Below are 25,524 nucleotides of genomic sequence, written 5' to 3' on the forward strand. Positions count from 1 at the left end.
AAATTCCCTTGGATATTTTAGTTTAGATTTATTTATTTCATTATCAGAATGTCAATGCAGAACATTAAAGCCATGATAATCATTTTACAATTGAACAGATAAAAAACTACTCACCACACAGTGGTAGGAGAAAACACATGTAAAAGTTAGGGAAATGTGCAAGCTTTCAGATCCAGTGGCTCCTTCTCCTGGCAGAGGGGTTGATGGGGAAAGAAGAGTGGGGTAGAAAAAGGACTGGTGAAGTTTAGGAAATGGGGAGGGTTATGGAAAAGTCACCCAGCACCCTGGGTCAGGTGCCACTTACCAGACGGGATAAGAAGGAAATACTGGTTTCTGGGGACTGTGCCATGAGATTTGAAAACCTGAGAGATATGGTAATATGCAAGAAGATAAGGTAATATGCAAGACAGAGATTACTGAAAAAAACATTGTCCAAGAGTTAATGAGAGCAGAAAGTTAAGTGCATTATACATAGTAGACAGGTGAGGTGGGGAAAAGCGAATAGGTCAGAAAATAAAATATGTAGGAAAGTAAAAGGGAGCAAAGAAAAGGTACAGTCACTTAAGAAATGCTGGGTCGTGAAAACAAAGGACATGTTGTAATGCTAGTTCCCACCTGCGGAGCTCTGAGGTACTGGGGGAAGAACACATACAGCACGTGTGGTGAAACAGGCACAAAGGTCATGACTGTCATGGTATAGAGCATACTTTATGACTGGATAATGTGTGTTGTGAGTATGCAGTCTATGACTATCCCTAGTCATCCTTACTGATAACTTTATGGTGTCATACCAATGTAAAAGGCTGAACAGTATTTACATAACAGCTGGAATATGACGTGTCATTTCACAGGTGGCTCTCCCTTGGGTAGCATAGGTTTTGCCAATTACTGCACTAGTATAGGTGGTGGTAGGAGGGTGCATAGGGGAAGTCTTAGAATAAGGGCAGACACAGTGGTAGTAGCCACATGGTAGAGAAGTGGGTGCAGAAGGAGCATAGAGTCTGACCAGGATATTGTGGAAATTGGGGAAGGGGAAGGGGGGGGGGGGGGGGAGGAGGAGGACAGAAAGCTTTTCTTGTGTGGTGGGCAAAATGTCAGATGGAATGGGTGTCAAGGGAAAGACCTTACAAAGTCATAGACTTGTCAAAGTACCTGATTAATACATTTAAAGACCTGGAAAGGTGTACTCCTAAGTTGTTTTTGGAGGGATCAGCAGTACTAGGATTGGCTGTGATTGCTGATGGCCCAGGAAATCTGCTTTTGAAGGAGGCCAGGTGGGATAATTCAACGTTAATTGAAGAAGGCTGAGATGAGAATGGCGGTGAATTGCTGTAAAGAGTCTGAATTTGAACAGTAGGCTTGCCTGGAATGCCAGAGGAAACATTTGACTTTGGAAGAACAGCAACTGTCAAAATGTAAGTACAATTGTTTGTTAGTAGATTTAATGTGAACAGAAGTGTGTAGCTGACCCTTAGTGAGGGTGAGGTCAGCATCAAAAAAATTAGCATGGGATTTGGAATAGGATCATGTGAAATATAAATATGAGAATGTACATAGAATTTCCAAAAACATTGTAACAGGTTTTCCCCACCATGAGCCCATATGGCAAAAATGTCATCAGTGTATTTAAACCAAACCAGGGGCTGAAGACTTATGGATCCCTTGAAAGCCCCCTCCAAGCAACCCATGAAAATGTTGGTATAGGAAGGAGCCAACCTGGTTCCCGTGTCTGTGTCCCTGATCTGTGTGTTTGTCTGCTCCTCAAAGGTAAAGTTGATTAAAATGAGCAGGAAGGACATCGTATGTTTGGACCCAAGTGGGTGATACTTGTAATATTCAGCAGCAGACAGACCATGGATGTTGGGAATGTTGGTATCGAGAGAGGTGACATTAATGGTGACAAGCAAGATGTATGGTGGAAGTATGATGGGTACAGATGTCAGATGATCTAAGAAATCATAGATGAAAGAAGGTTATGTAGCGGAAGATTTCAGATAGATTATATAGTGATAAGACAGAGATTTAGGAACCAGGTTTTAAATTGTAAGACATTTCCAGGGGCAGATGTGGACTCTGACCACAATTTTTTGGTTACGAACTGTAGATTAAAACTGAAGAAACTGCAAAAAGGTAGTAATTTAAGGAGATGGGACCTGGATAAACTGAAAGAACCAGAGATTGTAGAGAGCTTCAGGGAGAGCATTAGGGAATGATTGACAAGAATGGGTAGCTTTGAGAGATGAAATAGTGAAGGTAGCAGAGGATCAAGTAGGTAAAAAGACGAGGGCTAATAGAAATCCTTGGGTAACATAAGAGATACTGAATTTAATTGATGAAAGGAGAAAATAAAAAAATGCAGTAAATGAAGCAGGCAAAAAGGAATACAAACGTCTCAAAAATGAGATCGACAGGAAGTGCAAAATGGCTAAGCAGGGATGGCTAGAGGCCAAATGCAAGGATGTAGAGGCATGTATCACAAGGGGTAATATAGATACTGCCTACAGGAAAATTAAAGAGACCTTTGGAAAAAAAAGAACCACCAAGAGCTCTGGTTTTATGGAAAACCAGTCCCAAGCAAAGAAGGGAAAGCAGAAAGGTGGAAGGTGTATATAGGGGGTCTATACAAGGGCGATGTACTTAAGGGCAATATTATGGAAATGGAAGAGGACATAGGTGAAGATGAAATGGGAGATGTGATACTGCATGAAGAATTTGACTGAGCACTGAAAGACCTTAGTCAAAACATTGACTGAGCACTGAAAGACCTTAGTCAAAACAAGGCCCTGGGAGTAAACAACATTCCTTTAGAACTACTGTTAGCCTTGGGATCGATGACAAAACTCTTCCATCTGGTAAGGATAGACTAGCATGGAGAGCTGCATCAAACCAGTCTCTGGACTGAAGACCACAACAACAAGGAGAAGATGGTTGATGTCTTTGATACAGAAGGGGAGCCTTTGGACAATAGGTTGCAGGTCCTGGTCATCTACAGCTAAGGCAGATATACGTTTATTGAGTGCTCTGAAGCCAGCAACTATAAAATGGCTGTGTGATTAGATTTTTGTATCTTACGAAAAAGGAAAAAGGTGGGAGTGGGTTGTTTGAGTGGGGCAAGAAGTTATATGAATTGAGGTGTTAGTCCTTGTGAGGACCTGAGGTTTTAAGGGGAGGTTTACTATCTTTGGCCCGAAAAAGGCATGTTCTTTGAGAATTTTTTCTCAGGATGTGTTATAAATATCAATGTAAAATTTGGTCAAAATGTTTAATGATGTTTCCTCTACAAACTTGAATTTTTTTGACCGGAAATGTGAAAGAGCAAAGACGGAAGTGCCATCGGAACGAAACAAAATTTCAATGTAGACCTCCACGCGCGGTATGTCACAGGTCAACCACCTCATCTGAAATCAAAATTGAGTTGACGTTAGCGAAGTATATAAGATTCTTTATGAGTTGTACCTCGCTTAAGTTATTTATTTGGACCATAGGAAGCAAAATGGCGGCCATTTGAAAAAAAAAAAATGCTTTTTTTTCATCGATTTTTTGACTTCATCGGCCAAGTAAAAATATTTATAGTTGATGGATCGGAATAAACATGCTACAACTCTTAGACAATTTAGTTAGCTTTGTTGGAAACAAAGAATCATGCCAATCGGTTCAATAGATTTGAAGTTACCATTCCGCGTGATAAAAAAATAGTCATTTCGAGAAAAACGTTGACGTTTTGACTACATATAAATGCAATATTATGCAACTTACGTTCAATCTGCTATTCCGGGTCCATAAACTAGTCCTTCCTCTTCCTCATAGAGGGTGTTCTGCTCCATCTGGGCCATCCTACACTGCACCAGAGCTGCTCGTATGGCTGATGACAAGCGGTTTTCGGCCGCTTGAATCTAGTGGTCGTCCGAATGCTTGGCGAACTGTGTCGAATAGAGTCCCAGGGTGACGTCCATCATTGTCATGGTCTTCAGAATTGCTGAATACCTTTCCTTGAAGTTGCTCACTGACAGGAAAGTCGCAATCTCCACAGTCTTCGCACCAGAATGCAAATGCTTGGGGGCTAACTTCCAAACACATGCATACAAACTTTCATTTGAATTTTGTGTGTTTCCTCCCAAGCGCCAGTACAATAACTCGTCCTCCGAAAGAAAAAAAAAACTGGTGCATGAAAAGGGCTGATTTCAGGCAGGTGCATTTTTTTGTTCGACTGCAACTAACAAACATTTCCGTTCCGTATTTGGAAAAACCATTTCAGCGGTGGATTCCAAACACTTTTATGGATCCAAAAATGCAATTTTAAAAAATTGATTTTTTGAACCAAGAGATAGTAAACCTCCCCTTAATGAGGGACTGTAGATTAGTTTGTATCACAGGGACGGGACTTTGATGGCAGATGCCACATGTGTATGTGTTGTTGTTATCTTCAGTCAAGACTGTTTAGGACAGGTGGTAGGGACAGAGCATAGAGTGACATTATACTGAGTGCACTATCCGAAAATTACCTCGAGCAATTAAACAGAGAACCGACTCGTGGAGATAACATCTTGGACCTACTGATAACAAACAGACCCGAACTTTTCGACTCTGTAAGTGCAGAACAGGGAATCAGTGATCATAAGGCCATTGCAGCATCCCTGAATATGGAAGTAAATAGGAATATAAAAAAGGGAGGAAGGTTTATCTGTTTAGCAATAGTAATAGGAGGTAGATTTCAGACTACCTAACAGATCAAAACAAAAATTTCTGTTCCGGCACTGACAATGTTGACTGTTTATGGAAAAAGTTCAAGGCAATCATAAAATGCGTTTTAGACAGGTACGTGCCAAGTAAAACTGTGAGGGATGGGAAAAACCCACTGCGGTTCAACAACAAAGTTAGGAAACTACTGCAAAAGCAAAGAGAGCTTCACTGCAAGTTTAAACGCAGCCAAAACCTCTCAGATAAACAGAAGCTAAACGATGTCAAACTTAGCGTAAGGAGTGCTATGCGTGAAGCGTTCAGTGAATTCGAAAGTAAAATTCTATGTACCGACTTGACAGAAAATCCTAGGAAGTTCTCGTCTTACTTTAAATCAGTAAGTGGATCAAAACAGCATATCCAGACACTCTGGTATGATGGCATTGTAACTGAGGATGACATGCGTAAAGCTGAAATACTAAACACCTTTTTCCAAAGCTGTTTCACAGAGGAAGACCACACTGCAGTTCCTTCTCTAAATCCTCGCATGAACAAAAAAATGGCTGACATCAAAATAAGTGTCCAAGGAATAGAAAATCAACTGAAATCACTCAACAGAGGAAAGTCCACTGGACCTGATGGAATACCAATTCGATTCTACACCGAGTACGCGAAAGAACTTGCCCCCCTTCTAACAGCCGTGTACCGCAAGTCTCTAGAGGAACGGAAGGTTCCAAATGATTGGAAAAGAGCACAGGTAGTCCCAGTTTTCAAGAAGGGTCGTCGAGCAGATGTGCAAAACTATAGGCCTATATCTCTGATATCGATCTGTTATAGAATTTTAGAACATGTTTTTTGCTCGCGTATCATGTCATTTCTGGAAACCCAGAATCTACTCTGTAGGAATCAACATGGATTCTGGAAACAGCGATCGTGTGAGACCCAACTCGCTTTATTTGTTCATGAGACCCAGAAAATATTAGATACAGGCTCCCAGGTAGATGCCATTTTCCTTGACTTCCGGAAGGCGTTCGATACGGTTCTGCACTGTCGCCCGATAAACAAAGTAAGAGCCTACGGAATATCTGACCAGCTGTGTGGCTGGATTGAAGAGTTTTTAGCAAACAGAACACAGCACGTTGTTCTCAACGGAGAGACGTCTACAGACATTAAAGTAACCTCTGGTGTACCACAGGGGAGTGTTATGGGACCATTGCTTTTCACAATATATATAAATGACCTAGTAGATAGTGTCAGAAGTTCCATGTGGCTTTTCGCGGACGATGCTGTAGTATACAGAGAAGTTGCAGCATTAGAAAATTGCAGTGAAATGCAGGAAGATCTGCAGCAGATAGGCACTCGGTGCAGGGAGTGGCAACTGACCCTTAACATAGACAAATGTAATGTATTGCGAATACATAGAAAGAAGGATCCTTTATTGTATGATTGTATGATAGCGGAACAAACACTGGTAGCAGTTACTTCTGTAAAATATCTGGGTGTATGCGTACGGAACGATTTGAAGTGGAATGATCATATAAAATTAATTGTTGGTGAGGCTGGTGCCAGGTTGAGACTCATTGGGAGAGTCCTTAGAAAATGTAGTCCATCAACAAAGGAGGTGGCTTACAAAATGCTCGTTTGGCCTGTACTTGAGTATTGCTCATCAGTGTGGGATCCGTACCAGGTTGGGTTGACAGAGGAGATAGAGAAGATCCAAAGAAGAGCGGTGCGTTTCATCACTGGGTTATTTGGTAAGTGTGATAGTGTTACGGAGATGTTTAGCAAATTCAAGTGGCAGACTCTTCAAGAGAGGCGCTCTGCATTGCAGTGTAGCTTGCTGTCCAGGTTTCGAGAGGGTGCGTTTCTGGATGGGGTATCGAATATATTGCTTCCCCCTACTTATACCTCCCGAGGAGATCACGAATGTAAAATTAGAGAGATTGGAGCGCGCACGGAGGCTTTCCGGCAGTCGTTCTTCCCGCGAACCATACGCAACTGGAACAGGAAAGGGAGGTAATGACAGTGGCACATAAAGTGCCCTCCGCCACACACCGTTGGGTGGCTTGTGGAGTATAAATGTAGATGTAGACTGGTAGACCCTCGCTTACATACAGCATACTCTGATTATTCAGGGTAATGTGGGGGAGCAGATGCACAGATAATCAGGATATTTTCAAATGTATTCTTTGTTTAAAAGTTTATCTAAGTTCCGCACATAGGTACTGTAGGCCTCTTTATTTCGTAAAATAGTCTGTGATATTGGTCTGCTTCTCCCAGGAAGTGATATATTTTCACATGGGATTTTGAATTTTTTGTGCAACAATAACGTCATTGTAATGAAACCTTCTCTGGTCCATAGTGTCTTAAGAGTATCACCACCTTGCAATATGATACAATGACTGACAAGGTCACCGTCTTCATCCCCACTTTCCCATTCACTGTCCTCTTCTGTTTTGGTGTGAAGCAGCAGTCACAATTTTGGCACCACTCATTTATTGGAAGCCGGATTCACATGAGTCAGTCTACAGCCACTCACTCAAGTTTTCTTTACCAACATCTTCTAAACCATTTAAACTTGTTGCCAGATTCATTATTTGTGCAGTTGCTATTTTTTCATCACTGAAATTTGAAAATCACTTTCTTCTATACCTGGAAGAATTTTCCTCTGTGATTGGACTAGTGTTAGTGGCTTGACTTCATGCCAGTCAACATAAATCCTTTGTATGGTATCTAGAATTATCAAGTACTTCCACAGCACCACCAAATCATCCTCATCAACTAGCATTCTTGGTAGACCAGGCAGGTAGTGCCATTTTATCATTTCAATTATGCCTTGGCCCATTGACTGTATAATGGCAGTTATGTTATGAGATAAAAACTTAGTTATGATGATACCATTATCAGATATGAGAATCTTTTCATCAGAATGTGAAGGGGCATTATTGAGCAATTCTTTTCCGTCTAGAAATTGCCAGACTTGTGGTGCAAAATGTGTGTGGAACCGTTCAGTTTTTCAAAATTTCACTATTCATCCACACTTCTTTTTTGCTGTATAATGCACAGCGATATTCTTAGTTGTGATATACTTGAATGCTTGACATGTTTTTGATTTTATAATCACTACTAGTTTCACTTTGTGGTTCCCAGAAGTATTAGTGGTGCACTAAATTGTAGTGCATTCTTTAGAAGGCATATATCCAGGAGCATGAACTTCATTCTTAAATGCAAAGGTTCTGGTTGGTAGACATTTCCAATACAGACCACTTTCATCTGTGTTATAAATTTGGTCTTCTGTGAAATTTTTTTCTTCCACAAATTTCTGGAACGTGTCACAGAAGGAATTGACTTCTGCAACATTTGAACTAAGCTGCTCCCCTTGTTCAGTAGGTTCATGAATCCTGTGCATTGTCTGAATCTTGTTAGCCATCCAGATGAGGAATTAAATTCTTCCTCTAACGCTAGAGCTTCACCAAAAACTTTAAGTTTACGGCACACAATGCACTTTTTTTTTTTTTTTTTTTTTTTTTTTTTTTGCTAAATCATCGCAAAAGAGCAACATCTAGCTCATGAAATGTAGAGCTCTTCGAACTTTTTCTGGTCAGAACCAGAAACGCATTTCCTGACAAAATCGTATATTTTCTGCATATTCTTTTTAATGGCCCAAACAGTCTGCATTCCAATACTGTAATTAGCACTTAGTTTTGCATCAGTTTCCCACTTCTTGGTTCTTTAAATTTATTCCACATTTTTGTTTTAAATTCAACATGTGTTTCTTTCAATTCTCTGTCATCTCTTTTACAAATTTCTTTTAACTTGCTTTGTTGATGCTTACACACAGATTAACACAGGAGAACTGAGTCATTTTTGATGTACATTGAACAGACTGGATGATAACAATGGAAATGGTACTCTCTTGTCACATGGAAGTTGTTTAAACAATGGAAATGGCATTTATTGCCCTGTGGTGGGTTGTTTATTGCTGTTTGCTAGAAAAATATTGCGCTCATGAATAATCTGCAAACTGGATAATCTGCACACAAATCATTGGGTACACTGCACTGCTGTTGGCCAAGTACGACAGCAGTAGAACCCTTGTCCACTGGGAGGATAATGATGGAGCCACCAGTTCTTAGGATATGAAAATTGTAGAGTTCTGCCGAGGACACATTAGGGTCACGTTGTAGGGACCTACACCAATTTCTCACAACTGCGCAGGTGGAAAACGTCATTACAACGTGTCTTGGCTTCTCGCCACCCACATGGCTGAAACTTACACTAATTTCTTCAGTCTCAACAAATCTTTTCAGTGGCTATTCCATTTACTTGCTCCCTTTTAATTTTCCATAGCTCTTATTTTCTGACCAGTCTATTTTTGCACACTTCCACCTCACTGTCTACTATGTATAATGTACAAGGTGTACAACTTTGCTTCCGCCATTTGTCGATAGGTGGCGACAATGGTATGTAGAGGTCGAAAGAAACACATCGCAGACGTCAGGCAGTTAGCTTGGACCTCGGTCAACTTAACCTCATTCAAACATTAGTTGATTTGTCTCTGCATCATTAAGTTGTTCTTGACTGAAAATGTCAGTTTACAGGCCTAATTCTCGTAATTTGCGGGAGGTGTTACTGTTTTGTTTCAGTATGAAGAAAACAGCGGCTGAGTCTCATGGAATGCTCTCAAGTATGTACGGTAAGGATGCTATTAGTGAAAGAACATGTCGTGATTGGTTTCAGTGCTTCAAGAAAGGTGATTTTAACATAGTAGGCTAGCATAGTGGTGCAAGAGAGAATGTTTTCGAAGCTGCAGAATTGGAGACATTGCTGAGTGAAGACTCATGTCAGACTCAAAAAGAATTGGCACAATTAGTGGGAGTGACACAGCAAGCCATTTCAAAACATCTCAAGGGTATGGGCATGATTCAGAAAGAAGGACCTTGGGTAGCATGTGAGCTAAAACCAAGAGACATTGAACGGCATTCGTCTGTTTGTGAACAGTTGCTTCAGAGGCAAAAATGGAAGGGATTTCTGCATCGCATTGTGACTGGGGATGAAAATTGGGTTCATTACGATAACCCAAACACAAAAAATCATGAGGATATCCTGGCTATGCTTCCCTGTCGACGGTCAAATCGAGTATTCACTGCTCCAAGATCATGCTCTGCACTTGGTGGGACCAACTCGGCATTGTGTACTGTAGTTGTTGTTGTTGTTGTTGTTGTCTTCAGTCCTGAGACTGGTTTGATGCAGCTCTCCATGCTACTCTATCCTGTGCAAGCTTCTTCATCTATCCTTCTTAATCTGCTTAGTGTATTCATCTCTTGGTCTCCCTCTACGATTTTTACCCTCCACGCTGCCCTCCAATGCTAAATTTGTGATCCCTTGATGCCTCAGAACATGCCCTACCAACCGGTCCCTTCTTGTTCTCAAGTTGTGCCACAAACTCCTCGTCTCCCCTATTCTATTCAATACCTCCTCATTAGTTATGTGATCTACCCATCTAATCTTCAGCATTCTTCTGTAGCACCACATTTCGAAAGCTTCTATTCTCTTCTTGTCTAAACTACACTCCTGGAAATGGAAAAAAGAACACATTGACACCGGTGTGTCAGACCCACCATACTTGCTCCGGACACTGCGAGAGGGCTGTACAAGCAATGATCACACGCACGGCACAGCGGACACACCAGGAACCGCGGTGTTGGCCGTCGAATGGCGCTAGCTGCGCAGCATTTGTGCACCGCCGCCGTCAGTGTCAGCCAGTTTGCCGTGGCATACGGAGCTCCATCGCAGTCTTTAACACTGGTAGCATGCCGCGACAGCGTGGATGTGAACCGTATGTGCAGTTGACGGACTTTGAGCAAGGGCGTATAGTGGGCATGCGGGAGGCCGGGTGGACGTACCGCCGAATTGCTCAACACGTGGGGCGTGAGGTCTCCACAGTACATCGATGTTGTCGCCAGTGGTCGGCAGAAGGTGCACGTGCCCGTCGACCTGGGACCGGACCGCAGCGACGCACGGATGCACGCCGAGACCATAGGATCCTACGCGGTGCCGTAGGGGACCGCACCGCCACTTCCCAGCAAATTAGGGACACTGTTGCTCCTGGGGTATCGGCGAGGACCATTCGCAACTGTCTCCATGAAGCTGGGCTACGGTCCCGCACACCGTTAGGCCGTCTTCCGCTCACGCCCCAACATCGTGCAGCCCGCCTCCAGTGGTGTCGCGACAGGCGTGGATGGAGGGACGAATGGAGACGTGTCGTCTTCAGCGATGAGAGTCGCTTCTGCCTTGGTGCCAATGATGGTCGTATGCGTGTTTGGCACCATGCAGGTGAGCGCCACAATCAGGACTGCATACGACTGAGGCACACAGGGCCAACACCCGGCATCATGGTGTGGGGAGCGATCTCCTACACTGGCCGTACACCACTGGTGATCGTCGAGGGGACACTAAATAGTGCACGGTACATCCAAACCGTCATCGAACCCATCGTTCTACCATTCCTAGACCGGCAAGGGAACTTGCTGTTACAACAGGACAATGCACGTCCGCATGTATCCCGTGCCACCCAACGTGCTCTAGAAGGTGTAAGTCAACTACCCTGGCCAGCAAGATCTCCGGATCTGTCCCCCATTGAGCATGTTTGGGACTGGATGAAGCGTCGTCTCACGCGGTCTGCACGTCCGGCACGAACGCTGGTCCAACTGAGGCGCCAGGTGGAAATGGCATGGCAAGCCGTTCCACAGGACTACATCCAGCATCTCTACGATCGTCTCCATGGGAGAATAGCAGCCTGCATTGCTGCGAAAGGTGGATATACACTGTACTAGTGCCGACATTGTGCATGCTCTGTTGCCTGTGTCTATGTGCCTGTGGTTCTGTCAGTGTGATCATGTGATGTATCTGACCCCAGGAATGTGTCAATAAAGTTTCCTCTTCCTGGGACAATGAATTCACGGTGTTCTTATTTCAATTTCCAGGAGTGTATTTATCATCCATGTTTCACTTCCATACATGGCTACACTCCATACAAATACTTTCAGAAACGACTTGCTGACACTTAAATCTATACTTGATGTTAACAAATTCCTCTTCTTCAGAAACGCTTTCCTTGCCATTGCCAGTCTACATTTTATATCCTCTCTACTTCGACCATCATCAGTTATTTTGCTCCCCAAATAGCAAAACTCCTTTACTACTTTAAGCGTCTCATTTCCTAATCTAATTCCCTCAGCATCACCCGACTTAATTAGACTACATTCCATGATCCTCGTTTTGCTTTTGTTGATGTTCATCTTATATCCCCCTTTCAAGACACTGTCCATTCCGTTCAACTGCTCTTCCAAGTCCTTTGCTGTCTCTGACAGAATTACAATGTCATCGGCGAACCTCAAAGTTTTTACTTCTTCTCCATGAATTTTAATACCTACTCCGAATTTTTCTTTTGTTTCCTTTACTGCTTGCTCAATATACAGATTGAATAACATTGGGGATAGGCTACAACCCTGTCTCACTCCCTTCCCAACCACTGCTTCCCTTTCATGTCCCTTGAGTCTTATAACTGCCAACTGGTTTTTGTACAAATTGTAAATAGCCTTTCGCTCCCTGTATTTTACCCCTGCCCATCGTGTACTATGAGGTGTTAAAACCAAGTCAAACAATCACAGGTGCTCGTTATTGAACGCAATTAATGCATTTGAGCAGAGCATCAAAAGACAAACAGCTGCAATACAGTGAGAGGCACAATAAAGTGATTTTGCAGCATGACAATGCTCGACCCAATGTTGCAAAAGAGGTAAAAATGTAGTTGGAAACATTAAAATGGGAAGTCCTACCCCGCCCGCCATATTCTCCAGACATTGCTCCCTCTGACTATCACCTGTTTGGATCAATGGCACATGGTCTGGCTGACCAACACTTCCGATCTCATGAAGAAGTCACAAATTGGATTGATTCGTGGATCGCTTCAAAAGATGAACAATTTTTTTTACGCAGGATTCGTACAGTGCCTGAAAGATGGGAGAAAGTAGTGGTCAGCGATGGAAAATACTTTGAATGATACATGTGTAACCAATTTGTTTCATTAAAACCTCAAATGTTGGAGAAAAAACGGCGGCACAGTTGTACACCTTGTACTTAGCTTTCCACTCTTATTAACTCTTGCATGATGTCTTGTCAGTAACGTCTGTCTTTCATCTTTAAATTCTCAGGTATTCAAATGTTGTCTGCTGCAGTCCCCAACAATCAGTCTTTCCTGTCCATCAAGTCCCCACGGACCATGGGTTCTGTGCGACTTTCCTGTAACTCCTGATATGAATTTCCCTATTTCCTAAACCTTGTCAGTCCTTTTCCTTCATCCCCCCCTCCTCCTCCTCCATCCCTTCTGCCAGAAGAACAAGCTGCTGGCTCTGAAAGGTTGCACATTTCCATAATTTTTATTTGAATTTTCTCCTGTCTCTACCTGGTGAGTAGATTTTTATCCATACAGTTCTATTACATTTTCAAAAATTTATTATTTCAGTGGTGAATAATCATTTTGTCACATATCAAACAATGTAAAATCTAGTTATGGAATGGAATCTTGGATGGAATAACAATAGTATGAATCTAGGTAGACTGCTACCCACCACAGAGAGGAAGGGTTGAGGAACACACAGGTACACTTACAAGTTCATCGTTGGATGTTATTAAGCTAGTGGAAAAATCCTTCATAAAAGATAGAAACAAACACACACACACACACACACACACACACACACACACACACGGACACGGACACTGAGGCTACAATTATTTGTCCTCCTATTATTAATCTAAGTTACTCTTGTGCATATTAGTTTGCTTTTGAATCTCACTAGATCTAATGTTCCTGTTCATTATGGTAAACACACCTTGTCATCTATGTTTCTGACATATTTTCTATGAGTTGTTGATAATTTCCATACTCGGACCTCAAAAACAGACACTTAAAATATAGCAATTAAATGCCAAAGCAGAAGATGCTACAGAATCTCAGACCATGCCTATCTCCCAGACATCAGTCAACCATATGTCATAACTGGAACAGAAAGATGGTTGAAACCAGAAGTATACAGTCTGTTCTAGTAATTGTTTCATGTGATGATGCTTTGTCTACTGAGCATCTAGTAGCTTTGCCTGTCCTAAAAAAAGCCCATCATAAGTCCACACTTACTCTGCCAAATTAGTGGCTGATTCTGGTGTGTAGTGCACACCTCACCTATTCATAGTGACTTTGCCAATCTCCATCTCACACCGCAGGTTCAGGAATCTACATCGAAGCTCATAACAGAACCAACAAAGTCTTATATACACCCTCCATTTGTTTGCCCAGTCCTGCAACAGTGCAGCAAATTGACAGCTGTGCTGAGACCCCATGAGTCATGCTAGCCATCTTTACCACGTCTACCAATCTCCAGAAACAACCAAGAGCACTCACAGATCATCTACCTGACGTTACATTTCCTCCTGGGATACAAATCCAAGCGCACATTTGAATCATTCCCTTCCCATGATGCTAATACCCCATGAGGTGCAATTTTGTGCCTGATAATGGAAATTGCCTACAACTAACAGCCCCTTATTACCCTTATGCAGCTGTCCAAACTTCAGAAGAGAGATCACTGTTCAAGGAGAGGGAAGGCTTGCTCATTCTGGTTCATTATCAGTGGATACAATACCTCAGACATATTCTGTTAAAGTATGGGACTACCCATTCACTCATTTATCACATACAGCTTTCCGCATGAGACATATCTTAATTTTGAGATGACCTACTAGTCACCTGAATCCGTCTGACAGTTGTCAACACAGCTGCTAGCTGTTTGTGAACAGCAGCCAGTATATCCATTGTGAACTCGCAATCCCTTTGCATATCTACCCATGAACTTAACTCTCACAAAGACACAAAGAAGTAGAGAAATTAAGACAAAAAATAAGAAGAGCTTACAACCAAATAGAAGCACATAAAAAACTAAATTAAGCACTGTGCACAAACTTTAAGTTGCAGCTGCTGCAAGTGTCACTGATATCTCAGGATCAGCAGCACAATAGGGTGGCAGCAGGAAATAAGTTATTTTTCTTCTAACAGTCAGAGACAGTTTTATGCTAATTTAGCTGGAGAGTTCTTACTTTCAGTGAGTTTAATAATCCTTCCCTGTATGAGAGTATCAATTGAGGACATGCAAAATTGTTGATAAGTTTTGGATTGAAAACAGATGCAAATATTTCCATTAAAAAGATGTTCCTATGTCTTCCCCCATGAACCATGGACCTTGCCGTTGGTGGGGAGGCTTGCGTGCCTCAGCGATACAGATGGCCGTACCGTAGGTGCAACCACAACGGAGGGGTATCTGTTGAGAGGCCAGACAAACATGTGGTTCCTGAAGAGGGGCAGCAGCCTTTTCAGTAGTTGCAGGGGCAACAGTCTGGATGCTTGACTGATCTGGCCTTGTAACATTAACCAAAACGGCCTTGCTGTGCTGGTACTGCGAACGGCTGAAAGCAAGGGGAAACTACAGCCGTAATTTTTCCCGAGGACATGCAGCTTTACTGTATGATTAAATGATGATGGCGTCCTCTTGGGTAAAATATTCTAGAGGTAAAATAGTCCCCCATTCGGATCTCCGGGCGGGGACTACTCAAGAGGACGTCGTTATCAGGAGAAAGAAAACTGACATTCTACGGATTGAAGCGTGGAATGTCAGATTCCGTAATCGGGCAGGTAGGTTAGAAAATTTAAAAAGGGAAATGGATAGGTTAAAGTTAGATATAGTGGGAATTAGTGAAGTTCGGTGGCAGGAGGAACAAGACTTTTGGTCAGGTGATTACAGATTTATAAATACAAAATCAAACGGGTAATTCAGGAGTAGGTTTAATAATGAAGAAATTGATGAAATGTATGACGAGATAAAAGAAATTATTCAGGTAGTGAAGGGAGACGAAAATTTAATAGTCATGGGTGACTGGAATTCGTCAGTAGGAAAAGGGAGAGAAGGAAACATAGTAGGTGAATATGGATTGGGGGGAAGAAATGAAAGAGGAAGCCGCCTGGTAGAATTTTGCACAGAGCATAACTTAATAATAGCCAACAGTTGGTTCAAGAATCATAAAAGAAGGTTGTATACCTGGAAGAATCCTGGAGATACTAAAAGGTATCAGATAGATTATATAATGGTAAGACAGAGATTTAGGAACCAGGTTTTAAATTGTAAGGCATTTCCAGGGGCAGATGTGGATTCTGACTACAATCTATTGGTTATGAACTGCAGATTGAAACTGAAGAAACTGCAAAAAGGTGGGAATTTAAGAAGATGGGACCTGGATAAAGTGAAAGAACCAGAGGTTGTAGAGAGTTTCAGGGAGAGCATAAGGGAACAATTGACAGGAATGGGGGAAAGAAATACAGTAGAAGAAGAATGGGTAGCTCTGAGGGATGAAGTAGTGAAGGCAGCAGAGGATCAAGTAGGTAAAAAGACGAGGGCTAATAGAAATCCTTGGGTAACAGAAGAAATATTGAATTTAATTGATGAAAGGAGAAAATATAAAAATGCAGTAAATGAAGCAGACAAAAAGGAATACAAACGTCTCAAAAATGATGAGATTCACAGGAAGTGCAAAATGGCTAAGCAGGGATGGCTAGAGGACAAATGTAAGGATGTAGAGGCTTGTCTCACTAGGGGTAAGATAGATACTGCCTACAGGAAAATTAGAGAGACCTTTGGAGAGAAGAGAACCACTTGTATGAATATCAAGAGCTCAGATGGCAACCCAGTTCTAAGCAAAGAAGGGAAGGCAGAAAGGTGGAAGGAGTATGTTGTTGTTGTTGTTGTAGTCTTCAGTCCTGAGACTGGTTTGATGCAGCTCTCCATGCTACTCTATCCTGTGCAAGCTTCTTCATCTCCCAGTACCTACTGCAACCTACATCCTTCTTAATCTGCTTAGTGTATTGATCTCTTGGTCTCCCTCTACGATTTTTACCCTCCACGCTGCCCTCCAATGCTAAATTTGTGATCCCTTGATGCCTCAAAACATGTCCTACCAACCGATCCCTTCTTCTAGTCAAGTTGTGCCACAAACTTCTCTTCTCCCCAATCCTATTCAATACCTCCTCATTAGTTACGTGATCTACCCACCTTATCTTCAGCATTCTTCTGTAGCACCACATTTCGAAAGCTTCTATTCTCTTCTTGTCCGAACTGGTTATCGTCCATGTTTCACTTCCATACATGGCTACACTCCATACAAATACTTTCAGAAACGACTTCCTGACACTTAAATCTATACTCGATGTTAACAAATTTCTCTTCTTCAGAAACGATTTCCTTGCCATTGCCAGTCTACATTTTATATCCTCTCTACTTCAACCATCATCAGTTATTTTACTCCCTAAATAGCAAAACTTCTTTACTACTTTAAGTGTCTCACTTCCTAATCTAATCCCCTCAGCATCACCCGATTTAATTTGACTACATTCCATTATCCTCGTTTTGCTTTTGTTGATGTTCATCTTATATCCTCCTTTCAAGACACTGTCCATTCCGTTCAACTGCTCTTCCAAGTCCTTTGCTGTCTCTGACAGGATTACAATGTCATCGGCGAACCTCAAAAATTTTTATTTATTCTCCATGGATTTTAATTCCTACTCTGAATTTTTCTTTTTTGTCTCCTTTACTGCTTGCTCAATATACAGATTGAATAACATCGGGGAGAGGCTACAACCCTGTCTCACTCCTTTCCCAACCACTGCTTCCCTTTCATGCCCCTCCACTCTTATAACAGTTAACGTTGTCAAAAGCTTTCTCTAAGTCTACAAATGCTAGAAACGTAGGTTTGCCTTTTCTTAATCTTTCTTCTAAGATAAGTCGTAAGGTTAGTATTGCCTCACGTGTTCCAACATTTCTACGGAATCCAAATTGATCTTCCCCGAGGTCCGCTTCTACCAGTTTTTCCATTCGTCTCTAAAGAATTCGCGTTAGTATTTTGCAGCTGTGACTTATTAAACTGATAGTTCGGTAATTTTCACATCTGTCAACACCTGCTTTCTTTGGGATTGGAATTATTATATTCTTCTTGAAGTCTGTGGGTATTTCGCCTGTCTCATACATCTTGCTCACCAGATGGTAGAGTTTTGTCATGACTGGCTCTCCCAAGGCCATCAGTAGTTCTAATGGAATGTTGTCTACTCCCGGGGCCTTGTTTCGACTCAGGTCTTTCAGTGCTCTGTCAAACTCTTCACGCAGTATCTTATCTCCCATTTCATCTTCATCTACATCCTCTTCCATTTCCATAATATTGTCCTCAACTACATCGCCCTTGTATAAACCCTCTATATACTCCTTCCACCTTTCTGCCTTCCCTTCTTTGCTTAGAACTGGGTTTCCATCTGAGCTCTTGATGTTCATACAAGTGGTTCTCTTATCTCCAAAGGTCTCTTTAATTTTCCTGTAGGCAGTATCTATCTTACCCCTAGTGAGACAAGCCTCTACATCCTTACATTTGTCCTCTAGCCATCCCTGCTTAGCCATTTTGCACTTCCTGTCGATCTCATTTTTGAGACGTTTGTATTCCTTTTTGCCTGCTTCATTTACTGCATTTTTATATTTTCTCCTTTCATCAATTAAATTCAATATTTCTTCTGTTACCCAAGGATTTTTATTAGCCCTCGTCTTTTTACCTACTTGATCCTCTGCTGCCTTCACTACTTCATCCCTCAGAGCTACCCATTCTTCTTCTACTGTATTTCTTTCCCCCATTCCAGTCAATTGTTCCCTTATGCTCTCCCTGAAACTGTGTACAACCTCTGGTTCTTTCAGTTTATCCAGGTCCCATCTCCTTAAATTCCCACCTTTTTGCAGTTTCTTCAGTTTCAATCTGCAGTTCATAACCAATAGATTGTGGTCAGAATCCACATCTGCCCCTGGAAATGTCTTATAATTTAAAACCTGGTTCCTAAATCTCTGTCTTACCATTATATAATCTATCTGATACCTATTAGTATCTCCAGGATTCTTCCAGGTATACAACCTTCTTTTATGATTCTTGAACCAAGTGTTAGCTATGATTAAGTTATGCTCTGTGCAAAATTCTACAAGGCGGCTTCCTCTTTCATTTCTTCCCCCCAATCCATATTCACCTACTATGTTTCCTTCTCTCCCTTTTCCTACTGACGAATTCCAGTCACCCATGACTATTAAATTTTCGTCTCCCTTCACTACCTGAATAATTTCTTTTATCTGGTCATACATTTCATCAATTTCTTCATCATCTGCCGAGCTAGTTGTCATATAAACTTGTACTACTGTAGTAGGCATGGGCTTTGTGTCTATCTTGGCCACAATAATGCGTTCACTATGCTGTTTGTAGTAGCTAACCCGCACTCCTATTTTTTTATTCATTATTAAACCTACTCCTGCATTACCCCTATTTGATTTTGTATTTATAACCCTGTAATCACCCGACCAAAAGTCTTGTTCCTCCTGCCACCGAACTTCACTAATTCCCACTATATCTAACTTTAACCTATCCATTTCCCTTTTTAAATTTTCTAACCTACCTGCCCGATTAAGGGATCTGACATTCCACGCTCCGATCCGTAGAATGCCAGTTTTCTTTCTCCTGATAACGAAGGAGTATATAGAGGGTTTATACAAGGGTGATGTACTTGAGGACAATATTATGGAAATGGAAGAGGATGTAGATGAAGACGAAATGGGAGATAAGATACTGCGTGAAAAGTTTGACAGAGCACTGAAAGACCTAAGTCGAAACAAGGCCCCGGGAGTAGACAACATTCCATTAGAACTACTGATGGCCTTGGGAGAGCCAGTCATGACAAAACTCTACCATCTGGTGAGCAAGATGTATGAGACAGGCGAAATACCCTCAGCCTTCAAGAAGAATATAATTCCAATCCCAAAGAAAGCAGGTGTTGACAGATGTGAAAATTACCGAACTATCAGTTTAATAAGTCACAGCTGCAAAATACTAACGCGAATTCTTTACAGACGAATGGAAAAACTGGTAGAAGAGGACCTCGGGGAAGATCAGTTTGGATTCCGTAGAAATATTGGAACACATGAGGCAAATCTAACCTTACAACTTATCTTAGAAGAAAGATTAAGAAAAGGCAAACCTACGTTTCTAGCATTTGTAGACTTAGAGAAAGCTTTTGACAACGTTAACTGGAATACTCTCTTTCAAATTCTGAAGGTGGCAGGGGGAAAATACAAGGAGCGAAAGGCTATTTACAATTTGTACAGAAACCAGATGGCAGTTATAAGAGTCGAGGGGCATGAAAGGGAAGCAGTGGTTGGGAAAGGAGTGAGACAGGGTTGTAGCCTCTCCCCGATGTTATTCAATCTGTATATTGAGCAAGCAGTAAAGGAAACAAAAGAAAAATTCGGAGTAGGTATTAAAATTCATGGAGAAGAAGTAAAAACTTTGAGGTTCGCCAATGACATTGTAATTCTGTCAGAGACAGCAAAGGACTTGGAAGAGCAGTTGAACGGAATGGATGGTGTCTTGAAGGGAGGATATAAGATGAACATCAACAAAAGCAAAACGAGGATAATGGAATGTAGTCGAATTAAGTCGGGTGATGTTGAGGGTATTAGATTAGGAAATGAGACACTTAAAGTAGTAAAGGGGTTTTGCTATTTGGGTAGCAAAATAACTGATGATGGTCGCAGTAGAGAGGATATAAAATGTAGATTGGCAATGGCAAGGAAATCGTTTCTGAAGAAGAGAAATTTGTTAATATCGAGTATAAGTGTCAGCAAGTCGTTTCTGAAAGTATTTGTATGGAGTGTAGCCATGTATGGAAGTGAAACATGGACGATAAATAGTTTGGACAAGAAGAGAATAGAAGCTTTCGAAATGTGGTGCTACAGCAGAATGCTTAAGATTAGATGGGTAGATCACGTAACTAATGAGGAGGTATTGAATAGGATTGGGGAGAAGAGAAGTTTGTGGCACAACTTGACTACAAGAAGGGATCAGTTGGTAGGACATGTTTTGAGGCATCAAGGGATCACAAATTTAGCATTGGAGGGCAGCGTGGAGGGTAAAAATCGTAGAGGGAGACCAAGAGATCAATACACTAAGCAGATTAAGAAGGATGTAGGTTGCAGTAGGTACTGGGAGATGAAGAAGCTTGCACAGGATAGAGTAGCATGGAGAGCTGCATCAAACCAGTCTCTGGACTGAAGACCACAACAACAACAACAACAACAACAATGTCTTTAAAGGAGTAGGAGATCGTTCTCGAGTTTCAGCTGCATCAAATGGTTAGATTTCCATGTGCTTTTGACTAAGGACTTATTGGCCATAGCCAAGTGGTTATGATTGTCATGTCTTAATTTAGGTATACCACCAGCTGTGATGTCATTTGTGCTTAGTCAGTTGCCAGATAAGACACTGTTTTTGTCACACACATATCTGCCTTATCTGATTCAGCTCCTCAGTGGGATACGACTGATTAAACATCACCATGGCTTGATCCAAAATTCAGTACGCCTTTCAAATTGAGAATCTTCTAAGGCCAAAACATGAAAAAGAAAGAAAGAATTATGAAGATGAGCATAAAATTCCAGATGGTGCATCATATAGCCCACAAGAACAACCAATTTAAGTAAATTTTTATTCTGTAATTTCTTGTCAGACATACATAATAGTTATATCACTGAATTACGCGCGCGCGCACACACACACACACACACACACACACACACACACACACACACATCAGTTACATGTAGTCGGTCCTCTGTCATTTAAAAAAAAAATACTACCCAATATCTTTACATGTAGTCGGTCCTCTGTCGTTTAAAAAAAAAATACTACCCAATATCTTATGTTAGATTTTAGACAGCTAAAAGTAATTTGTCCAATTACAAAGGTAATCTCAGATATAGCACTTTTGCAAAATGAATTTTTGAATGTTTATAGACTTCTCTTGTGAAATGACCCCCCTCATCCGCATCTTCATTATCTCCTAAGCTAACTGGAGGGAGCCAACTGCAAATGACTGCCCCCGTCCCCCTCCAACTAGCTTCTAATCTGTGATTGCACTGGAATAAATGGAAGTAGCACACTAATTGAAGTCCAATGTACTTACCAGTAAATTAGATGATGCCTTGCACTAGTATTAGCATTCTTCTTCTTCTGCTCTATAATACATGTCATCTGGCAGACAATAATGTAATGGCACTTTAGGAGCTGGTCGCCAGATGCCAAAATTGCAAATATGCAAGGTTTATTGCTCTGTTTATCATCAGTGTCTGTCTGCTTGTTTACAGCAGTTTAATGACGGTTATTACTGCAATTTTTAACACCTGTTTCACTTGGTTAATGTATCCCTCAAGGTTCTTATCCATAATAGGATCTGCTGATGTATGAACCAATTAGAGATCTGACAAGAACCCAAGTTACCGTATTTACTCGAATCTAAGCCGCACTCGAATCTAAGCCACACCTGAAAAATGAGACCCGAAATCAAGGAAAAAAACTTTCCCGAATCTAAGCTGTACCTGAAATTTGAGACTCGAAATTAAAGGGGAGAGAAAAGTTTTAGGCCGCACCTCCAAATCGAAACAAAGTTGTTCCATTGTAACATGAGACACAATTTAGGTCGAATAAATGACGATACAGCTACAATAGTTTGGTTCGAGTCGTAAGCTTAGCAGTTAAGCTTTACCAGGTAGCCATTGCTACGCGCCAGGCGCTCTGTCCATATTTATATGGGTACCCTTCCTTTTTCACGTGCTTCGTCTGGTTTGAATTGATTGCTTATTTTTCTTTGATCTGATAAGTGCCGTTCTCTTCATTATAGGTGTTTACATCACTCTAAGCTGAAAATGCATTACTGTACTGTGTCTTGCACTGTTTGTCGCATTCTGATAATGAATGTTTATGGCCTGTCGTTGCTTGCGGCGTGGCTTGCTTTTGTGCACGCTACCACCGCTCACAATTATATATAAAAAAAAAAAAAAAAAGAGAGAAGAATCGTCTCATTAGCGAAACAATGGCAAGAGACTGCTATTTGTTGTTACTTACACTGCTGCTTTCTTTGATAATGACCAACAAGAACCAAATAATAGACTGCATATGATAAATGATGTTCTGAACGAGAGTTTAGCGAAAATTTTTCTTTGTTTGAAAATCTTTGCAGACGCCTGTTTAGTACATTACATTCTGCACATAAATTAGAGTCATCTTAGATTTAAAAATCTAGTCAATTACCGTGCTTCATTGCTGACTGTATCACTATTAGGCATAAGAATAATACGAATATAAACATGACATGATAATGTATATTCTTCCGCGTTTGCTATTGTCTCACTCTAGTTTCGTAGTTTATCAGCCAGACAGGATTTAAATGAGATAGCAGCAAACACGAAAGAATACATGGCAAAATGTTTATATTCCTATTATTCTTATGGTGAAGAGAATACTGCAAGCGATTCACAATTCATAAAAGTTCCTATTAGCAACTATCTCTTCTAACACGTAGGAAAAAATTCAGAACGTAGAGTTGGCCATATTGACAAACATCCCAAATAGTCTTGCCAGTCGGATTTTGGTAGTACATTGAAATGCAGCTACATTCAAAGATGAACAATACGGAATTTGTATTTACTTTATTGGATAATGCATGAAAATGCAGTGGTCGAAACTCGGGGCAGAGAAAAAAAAGCTCGTCTTCCACCTTTTTTTTTTAAATTTATTTACTGACGCAGAGGTTTTGGCGCCAGTTTTTATCTTTGTGCCAGCAAAGCACGCCCGTGTAGGGCTACATATATTCAACGGCAGAAGTTAGTTGTGGTGGCACCTACCAACACTTTTCAGAACTCCCGGTTACTTTGCAATCGATTCTAAGCCGCAGGTGGTTTTTTGGATTTAAAAAAAAAAAAAAGTTTGCGGCTTAGATTCGAGTAAATACAGTACTATACAAGGAAAGTTTATGCCACTTTAAGGAAATATAATAAGGATGGCTTCTGGCATTTTATCTTTGGATCACTGTGTTCCCATCTTTAAAAATTTGTAATTAGAAAATGTCAGATGGACAGCATGGGAAACCACTTGCTACAAAACAAAAATATGCTTTTGGAGTAAGTATTTTTCATTTAATGTAACGATTACATCAACAATGGGTAGTCTGTAAAAATTAAACACCTCTTTACTGAATAGCTATATTCTCTTCTTATAAACATTTTGTCCCAATGGTGCCTTTGAAACATTTCTGTGTATCTTGCTTTATTTAATTTTAAATGATAAAAAAATTTTGCTTACAGCACAGTTTCTTCATTTGTTCTTCCCGAACCTTGTGCGTGAGACAGCCTACGAGCTCTTCTATTCATCACTGGGGCAGCACACCTCTGTAGGCAATTATTGGAATGATCCCTACCACAAGGAGTTATACTACAACTACAGCAAATTCTTGCCGTATATTAATAATGAGTTGGAATCACCATATAGCTCACAGTATAAGTATGGTCTCACAAAATTAGATAATCTTGTACTTATTGGTGGTCCTGATGATGGCGTCATTACACCTTGGGAGTCTAGGTTAGTAAATTAAACTGTCTCATCTTTTCATACAAAGAATGGAGGCTGTGGTATGTATACTAAATACATTTTTTCTGTTTCAGTCACTTTGGGTATTATGGTGAAAATGGAAGTGTGATAGATTTGAGGAAACAACCTGCATATGTTAATGATACACTTGGTTTACAAACACTTGATTTAAAAGGAAAACTGTTACTGATTAAAATTCATGGTGTAAGCCATCTTCAGTGGCACAAGAATGCAACTGTTATTGATAAATTTTTGCTGCCATTTTTAGACTGAAATGAGTTTTAGAATTATTGTTTTTCTTGAAATAAACATTTAATTCTAAATAAATAGTGATTTATTATACAAGGAATTCAAAAATTTGTTTTGTATTTTTTAATTTCAACCATAATGTGATGGATGTTAGTCAACTGAGAACGAGCATTAGGTGTAAGAAGCTTGTGGAAACGATGGTAGTATTGTACTAGCTGTGTAAGTGCCAGCTGCAGCAATGAGGATCCTGTGACAAAGCTTGGGAAGGATGTCAACACTTCCTGGCTTAATTCCTCCAGTGACCGTTTCCAGTTGTTGGAAAATGATTGAACCAGGACGAGAGATTTACCTGAAAGAAATTGAAACATGTAAAACTTGAGTTTCTCCTGGCCTATAAAATTTCAAACAATTTCCAGGAAAGCAGCCAGGGCATGTCTTCAACAGGTGCACACCCACCTCATTTTTCAAGGCACATATGCAATGAGAGAGTACAGTGCAAATTATCATTTAAAATTAAACCTTGGAGCAGATGAAGAAAGAAACACACACACACACACACACACACACACACACACACAGTATACCACTAGCCCCATCACACGATTGAACGTGACTGTCAGACATTGACAGTGAATATTAATACCAACAGGTCACCTAGTAGCATCAACACTGCCCTCCTGTTTCTTAACCTGGGAGAGAGCAAGATTCCAAGCAGAATCCTTTTGTGTTTATATGATCAGTTGCTAATTTAGTCTCAACTATTTCCTTAATGAAACTATTGCAATAGCCCTGATTCAGCCCACGGACCATGTAATTTTAGAGTCAATTAAGCATCATTATCAACATTCCCTTCTTGTCTTCTTGCTGAATGAATGTGAAAATGCCTGTACTGAGGCCATGTTGAAGGTGTAAAAGCAATAAACTTACATCATGTTTTCCAAACAGCAGAAACATGGGACAAAGAGAATATTGCCATAATGAAGAGTCGGAGAAACGTGT

At 40.9% G+C, this 25,524-nt stretch overlaps 2 protein-coding genes across 3 annotated transcripts in view; one reads left to right on the forward strand and one right to left on the reverse strand.

Moving 5' to 3' along the window:
- LOC126262377 (lysosomal thioesterase PPT2 homolog) overlaps positions 1–24,620 on the forward strand; it is a 52,134-nt gene extending 27,514 nt beyond the window's left edge. The window contains exons 4-5 of the mRNA XM_049958974.1: positions 23,994–24,267; positions 24,351–24,620. Of these exons, the coding sequence (XP_049814931.1) occupies positions 23,994–24,267; positions 24,351–24,549 (473 nt within the window). The 3' untranslated portion in view covers positions 24,550–24,620. The remainder of the gene's footprint in view (positions 1–23,993; positions 24,268–24,350) is intronic.
- The window catches only part of LOC126262376 (vacuolar protein sorting-associated protein 52 homolog), a 109,255-nt gene continuing 108,231 nt past the window's right edge, over positions 24,501–25,524 (reverse strand). For both annotated transcript variants that reach the window (XM_049958972.1, XM_049958973.1), the window contains exon 12: positions 24,501–24,874. In XM_049958972.1, coding sequence (XP_049814929.1) covers positions 24,627–24,874 — 248 coding nt within the window. In that variant the 3' untranslated portion in view covers positions 24,501–24,626. The remainder of the gene's footprint in view (positions 24,875–25,524) is intronic.

Source organism: Schistocerca nitens, chromosome 6 (assembly GCF_023898315.1).
Source record: "Schistocerca nitens isolate TAMUIC-IGC-003100 chromosome 6, iqSchNite1.1, whole genome shotgun sequence".
Taxonomy (NCBI): Eukaryota; Metazoa; Arthropoda; class Insecta; order Orthoptera; family Acrididae; genus Schistocerca; species Schistocerca nitens.